General features: G+C 60.3%; 1 protein-coding gene across 1 annotated transcript; it reads left to right on the forward strand.

Moving 5' to 3' along the window:
• Nucleotides 1-3028: 3028 nt before the first annotated feature.
• On the forward strand, nt 3029-5239 carry A1Q1_01273 (uncharacterized protein; the record flags this gene model as incomplete). Its single annotated transcript, XM_014324346.1, has 1 exon — nt 3029-5239. One exon carries the CDS (start codon nt 3029-3031, stop codon nt 5237-5239), a length of 2211 nt encoding a protein of 736 aa, XP_014179821.1.
• Between the last annotated feature and the right edge of the window lie 2167 nt (nt 5240-7406).

Raw genomic sequence — 7406 nt, forward strand, 5'->3', positions numbered from 1 at the left:
CCGCCCGCCCGCCTCCGTCTGCCGCCGGCGCCGCCCGTCGCCGGCGCGCGGCCAAGACTCATCCAAGACATGCTGCAGGATCATACAGGGCCGCAAGACACGCTAGAGCAAGATCGGGTCTGGGGTTTGACCAGGTCGGGCAAGAAGAAAAGTCAAAAAAAGGCATGCGCGTATCGATGAGATCGGGGGCTGCATGGCTGCATGACTGCATGCCTGCAGGGCCTGAGACTGACTCAGCCTCACCTCGCTAAGAACGTTTGCGGTGCGGTGCCAGTGGCCCCCGCCGCTGAACTTTGCACTTTTGGTGATGAAAGGGTCATGGGGGACGCGTGAGCCACTGGAACTGTCGTGGACGTCGTCGCCATTGAGTTCTGGCGTGCGATTGGCGAAGACGTCTTGTGTAGGGAAGACCACGTTCGGTGACCCTCCCACTCACCCTCGACTGCACCCTCAGCGAAGCAGCCTCCCCTCAATGACTGAATACAGCCTGTGTCAGTGTCACCGTACGCGTTCAGCTCGCCGATGCGCCGACGTCGGCACGTCCCTGCACCAAACCCCTGTTCGCGTCGGCGGCGCAGAAGCACGACGCTCAGCCTATGAACCAGCTACCTGGCGCCTCGGCTGGCGCTCAATCGAGCTTCGAATGCAGGGTGCACTTGTGCGCTATAGGCCCAAAGCCTGGCCACAGCGAGTCGCATTCAAGGACACAGCCGGTGACTACTCGCTGGTTCCTGATAGAGGTGCACGCAGGTGCATGGTACAGGGCGGAAGCTCGGGTGAGGATCGCAGCGGCCGTGCACCCACCCAGACCCATTGCATGTTGCCTTACGCCTTACTCGCTACCACCTGCGTGCGCAAGCCCTGGCGCAAGTTCCCACGTTCTGACCCGCATGCACCGTATACCCGCCAACAGCCGTAGCAAAGTGACCGGCAATTAGCCCTCTGCCAAAGATGGAATCGGCGAACCCGTCGTCTGGCACTCGCTCGATCTTTTACCTCAACAGAGTCTCAGCAAGACGGAGTATCGGACCGTCTTTAGCGTACCTCTGCAACTCGTGACTGATCATGCGCAGCTAATAAGGCGCCATGGCTGATACCGACCTGGCCTAAAGCTTGCAGATACAATATCGTAACGCGTGTGGCTTTCTCATAGTCGCATTAATCACAACCTTGCAACCTTACACAGCCGATGGCCCTCAGACCTCAAAGCCCAATGTACGGCCAATGTACCTCAATGAAGAGCGGACCTCAATTCCTCATGCAAGGTTCCTTTCAGCTGTGCTTACCGAGCCGTGAGCCGGCATTCGCGCTCGTGCGCTCGTGCGGTCGTGCGGCCTCGCGTTCGGGCAAGCCTGTATTGAATAGAAGTGGGCAGTGATCTCAAAGGGTCGCTCGAGTCCTGCAGGACACTAGGACATCCTTCCCCAGACCCATACGTTCGGGCGCCTGGGCGCCTGGGTGGACTCCCCATGCCAGGAACACGATCACCGGGGTACCTCTGTGCCTCTGGGTACCTGCTTGCCCTTGTGCCCAGCGCGGTGTCTGCGACTCAATGTCCGCGCATCAGTGTTGCTGCGTACCGCGTTCCTCAGATATCCTTTGCCTTATGCCTGCGCCGATGCGCGCGCATTCATGCGGGGAGGGCACTCATGAACGCGCGTGCTCCGGGTGAAGAACCAAACCAGGACGGATGACGGCAGACCCGGAACCCAGTCTTTTTAAGATTAGCCAACATAGGCACACCTCCCTCGGACACTCGGGCGGGGCCCATGGTCCGCGGGCCATGTCAGTGGCGAATGGGGGCCGAGTTTTGGGCCGGGAGACATGCTGCACGACTCTCACGTAGCTCACGTACGCAGTTGCGTACTCACGGACAACTTACCAGACATGCAGCAAGCGCGTACGTACTCTTCCTTGCACTTGGCTCGTTCCCACATGTCGACTGTTAGCCTGTCGTCTGGGGAGGACGACTTTACATGAACTCGGTGATGGACGTTGTGTCCCTCGACCCTACGGTGTTCTTACAGATGCTGCATATCGTTCTCCAGTGATCGTTTCTCCAGATGCGCACCCTCGATCCCTTTGCGTCGCGTCGAGGACAGCGATGCCCGTGTCGTCTTCACAGAAGCAGAGGAGTTGGCGAGTGCAGCAACGTAAACAGGACATTGACGGTGCATGCCGTCCTGAGATGCGCCTCGCATTGCAGGGTGTGCAGGGTGCGTCGGGGTGAATGAGATTGCACAGTGTGGCTTACAGCGTGTCGAGCCTAGTTGGTGCTCGCGTGTGGTCGTGCGCAAATGCACAGGTGCGTGTGCGCGTCCGTGTGTGCAGAGGGAGGGAAGGAAAGGCACAGGGAATGCAGGGCGACGCAGGGAGGTCACAGGGTCAGAAACACACCAAGGACGCGACTTGCTTTCAGCAAAGCTTAAACTGCACCACTCGAATAACCGCCTGACCCAAAGCTCCCCCCAGCTCCCAAAACTCCCATGTCACTAGTCTGTCGGATGGTAGCCCAGGCCTGACCACCGTGCATTCTCTGCTCCGACTACTCTGCGCATCTGCGCTCCCTCTCACGGCTATCAAGACGCAGGCAGAGACGCGCCCGACATTCTCACCTCCCCACTCCTTATTTCTTGCACGCTCCCAATCTCTCGCGACCGTCATTCCCCCCATTTCTCCTCTTCACAGACTACGCCGTTCCGGCCTTCGTTCACTTGTCCTTGGTCTTTTTCGTTCGCTCGCACCTCTTTACACTTCCTCTTGCTCGCTTCCTCTACAACTTTTCGGCGACCTTGCAACTTTCGTCGCTTCCAACATTTCACCCCCTCCCGACTTTGACTTCGCCTTCCCTGCACTTCTTGCGCTTCCCGCACTTCCGCGCCCTTTGATCCTCATCAAGCGTGACTGTCCGGCGTACTCCCTCGTAATATACTCGCCATCACTCCATCGACGCGCAGTACGTACTTGCACTGCTCACGTCTGCATCGACTACCTAATCTGCGACCTCTGTCGCATTTGAGCAACCAAAATGGCTTCTTTGGTTAAGACCCTAAAGAACAAGGCCTCGCAGTCTCGCCTGCGTAACAAGCACTCGGTCATCCATGAAGAGCCCCTTCCCGACCTGCCGACTGGCGACTACTCGTCGCAGTCTGAGAACAGCAGGAAGAGCTTCTGGAGGCGGCGAGACCACACGCCCACACCGCCGATGAGCGAGGCCAAGTCGCCCAACCTCACCAGCCTCAGCCCTCCCCAGCCACCCAAATCCATTCTCCGCCCTCACTACTCGCGCTCGGCGGGGTCTGCGCCCCTGCCCCAGGACAGGAGGCATACCTTGGTGCCGTACTCGAGGGGCTTCGAGCTCAACATCCCTGACCGCCCGGAGTCTGCTAGGACCGCGACTCCGCCGAACAAGCAATGGCAGTCGGCGCAGACAACACCTACGCAGCAGAACCAGAACCGACGAGCTAGCGTCCGTTGGTCGCCGCCCTTGCATGCCCCCAAGCCTGTAACTCCTAGGGAGATTCCCATGCTGTCTTCGCCGATATCGCTGGACTCGCCCGTCGACTCGCCGCCGTCTTCCTCGCCCCAGACACCTTCGACTCCTGTTCGCCAGGCCGTCCCGGGGCGGCGATCAACTCGCCCTCCGTCCAGCGCTTCGAGCGTCATGCTCAAGAGCGCCGCAAACTCGTCCAAGGACAGCCTCCCGCCTAGGGCTCCTTCCGCCGCATCCATGTCGTCCCGCCGCCGGTCATCGCGCCCCGGATCCTCGATGGGTTACAGCACGCGCTCGTCCATCGCATCAATATCGACGATAACGTCTTCGTACGAGCCCCGCGCGCCGCGACCGCCCACCCACAACAGCTACTATGTCATTCCCCAGGCGCCTGCCCCGCCACGCCCGCGGTCCATTGCTAGGAAGCCTGTGCCCTCGCTCGTGGAGACATCGATCCCTCTGCCGCTGAAGAGCAGCCCGACGCCGTCGTTCAACGTCATTCCTCCGACGCCAGAAACTAGGGGTGAGGCATTCGAGAATGCGAACATGCCGGCACCTCGCACCAGCACTTCATCTGGACGGCCAAACTCGGTCATCCTTCTCGACACGATGCCGGAGGAAGAGGAAGAAGACGGCGCCAAGACGCCCAAGCTGGAGGCGCCGATCCAGCTCGAGAATGTCAAGCAGCTCGACGACCTTGACAGCGAGGAGTCGTCGGACGACTGCCAGACGCCTAGCGAGATGGAAGTCCTGCGTGGTTCTCCCCAGCGGCCGTTACCGCCTAGAGGAGCAAAGTCGCCCGCCCGCCAATGGGAGCTGTACGGCGGATACGACGACGGCCGCTCCATCTCGCACTCGCTCGCGGAGCTCGCCAGGCTTGCGTGCGACCTGCCGGCGCTCGACGCCGACCTCGCCGAGAATGCTGCCCACGCTAGCGAGGCCCACCGTCGCTTCCTCGCCGCCCGCGCACTCGTCGACGCGACTGAGTCGCCCGACATGTCGCACACTCCCAAGGCTCGTCCGGCGCCCTCTGCCCCGCCCAAGTGTCCCCTGCCCGCTCGCCCGACCGCGGCCGCCCCAGTCGTTCCGCCCCGCTCCGACCGCCGAGTGACTGCCCACACCCGTAAGAGGGCGCAGTCTACGGACACCTGGGACTCGCAGGGCTCGCTCCCGTCGCTCGTGTCCGTTGACACCGTGTCGAGCGGCATGGGATCGTCCAGCTCGCAGTCGTCGATGGAGTCCTCTCCCGACGTCGAGGAGGCGACCAATGTGCTGCGCTCGATGACCCTTGAGGGCGTGCCCATGCCGAGCACACCGAAGGCGCAGGTGAAGATGATGGCGTCTTCGCTGCCTGAGACGCCGAACCCCGGCCTCGGACTAGGCTTAGTCCTCGACGTTGGCGGTCTGGCGCCGAGCACGCCGAAGCACATGCGCACCACGTCCGAGCAGAACAGCGCATCGACGCCCCCGAAGCGTCTGCCGGTCATCCGCGACTCCCGCCGCTCCGGCTTCTACGGCACGCCTGTCGCTTCGCAGTCGATGACGTCGATCCGCTCCTTTAGCGCCGCGCGGGACGACATGTCGCACCACCACCTGCGCCAGGCCAGCGTTGCGTCGAGCCTGGCCTCCAACGTCAGCGACGAGGAGGACCTGCTCTCGGCCAGCATAGTAGCGATCCCGCCTGGCGCCGTCAGCATTGTCGGGCGCGAGGACCCGCGCTCGCACGAGATCGGCGTGGCTTTCTAAGCCTCATACCTAAGAAAGGACAATAGAACACTCCACTCAGAAGTGTTGTTAGATATCAGCATTGTAGACCTTCCGGTCCAGTTAGTACAGCATGTAAAGATAGTCAATAAGAGTTGTCGGCCTAGTGACAGTCCGAAATCGGGACCGCCCGAGTCCGCGCAGGTTCCAATCTCCACGGCCAGCGCCGATGACGGTGAGCGGTGGTCAAGACTAGACCGCTGAGATGTAAGACAGACTAACGTTAGCGCGTGAGAAAGTCCTCCAGTCGGGCTAGTTGGGCCTGGAGCAGCTGGAGGCCATGGTGGAGATTTGAGATGTGCTGGCCTTGCTGGAATGGGTGGAACGGATCCGTATGGTTTGAATTGGGCGGTGAGCGGGCACATGAGCGACAAGCATGCGGGGATTAATCGACCCGTAATCGAGCGCTAATCGAGCAATGCCGATTCCTACTAACCCATAAGGCACGCGATGACGCTGGTATTTGAGATTTGGCCCCGCATTCAAGTCCAGATTTGAGAGCGCGGGTTGCACGGAAGCAGATTAGGTCAGATGTCAGTCTGGGATTTGAGAGCGAGATTCAGAGATTTGAGAGCAACAACATTATGGAGGGTCAGTCATGGTATTTGAGAGTCCGGACGGACGATCATCATGAGGAAGACTGGAAGTCGATCGCGATCGCGGAGAACGTTTCGAGTGTCGGAAAGTGGTCTGTGGGATGATGAACGTGCATGTGTCCATGAGAACGATCTTGTTAGTGCTAAGCGCGCGGAGAATCGCCGTCAGTCGTTTCGCCTGTTCCATTCATGACCTCGTAATGGCCTGAACGGGTTGCGGGGAGTGAAGCGATCAGGGATCACGGGGACTGAGGGTGTGATCACGGGGATGTAGTCAGGCGGTGCTCGCTTCTATGCAAGGCGAGTTGGCGAGCTGTCGCTGGGCCCGGGAGCCCGGACATGTGGATTCCACCCGTTCGCTCCTCTGAGAAGAGACTCAAGAGGGCCCAGACTATATGTATAGTGCGCAGCGCGGTGTCGGCTGCAACCCCGCCACGTCTGACTGGTCATGCGGTCGGGCTAAATATGCATGCGATCACGCACACTTCGGCACATCACGCACACTGGGGATCACCGAGACAGGTCGGAAGCCACGTTAAGCCACTGGTACTGACCGAGGTGATCGCCGTTCTGAGTGGTGAATCTCGTAGGGGATGTCGGACCGAGTGCATCACGCGTGTTCGAACACTGACCGAGGCCAATCAGCGGCTCGAGAACGGCTCAAGCGACGTCTAAGGGACCTGACGAAATGACCGAGCCTTTAGAACAGGCTGAATGCTCTCTTCCACTGCGCTCTGCGCTTGTTTGCTGGACCGTCTCGCCCCAGCCCCTGTCGCTGCTGCCGAAGCTGCCGCTGGGCTCTGCAGCAGCGCACGACAGCATGCAAAAGTCACCGTGAGCTTGATGCTTACTGCAATTGTGTCCGGATCGCTGCTCCCCCCTTTGCTGTGGTTGGCTTAGGGCCGCCCCGATCCCCTTTTGCAAGGACTAATTTGAGTTACGTTCACTCCCCACATGGCGCGCCTCTTGCTTCCCGGTTTATCTTCGGGCTTTCCCCGCTTTCCATTTGAGATTGACCCGAAATCGCATTTGAGATGGATATGCAAGGTGACTTTCCGACCGATCCGACAAGAAGATAGAGCGGAGTGTCTGGACCCGTTCTGATGCTGCGCGCAGCATGAGACTTGATTCCAGTCGGCTGACAAGAGCCACGGCTGCTGATGCCGCACTCGGTGTGATCTGTGATCTGGGGGAGATCGACCGAAACCGACAGACTGACTCGCTGTACCCCAAGGTACCACAGCCGTGGGCCATGAGACATCTCAGGCAGGGCGGACGTATGACTTGCAATGAACCTGATCCTGGCCGTTCCTTGTTCGGCTCACGCTTGGTCGGGAGCTCCAGCTCTTCAAGACAGCTCGCATTGCATGCAGCAGTCACAAGTCAAAGGGAACAGCGGAGGACAACGGAGGCCGTCGAGGCGGCAGCGCGGAGGCAAGATGGCGCAGCTGACGTCACCGCGCAGACCGAACCCTGTCGCTTGGAGGACACATCGCTCCCTCCGATGGCTTCTGGTCTCCGCTGTCAAGCCCCCCCCCTCCCCCCCCCCCTTC

The sequence above is a fragment of the Trichosporon asahii genome, assembly GCF_000293215.1.
Source record: "Trichosporon asahii var. asahii CBS 2479 unplaced genomic scaffold scaffold00050, whole genome shotgun sequence".
Classification (NCBI taxonomy): Eukaryota; Fungi; Basidiomycota; class Tremellomycetes; order Trichosporonales; family Trichosporonaceae; genus Trichosporon; species Trichosporon asahii.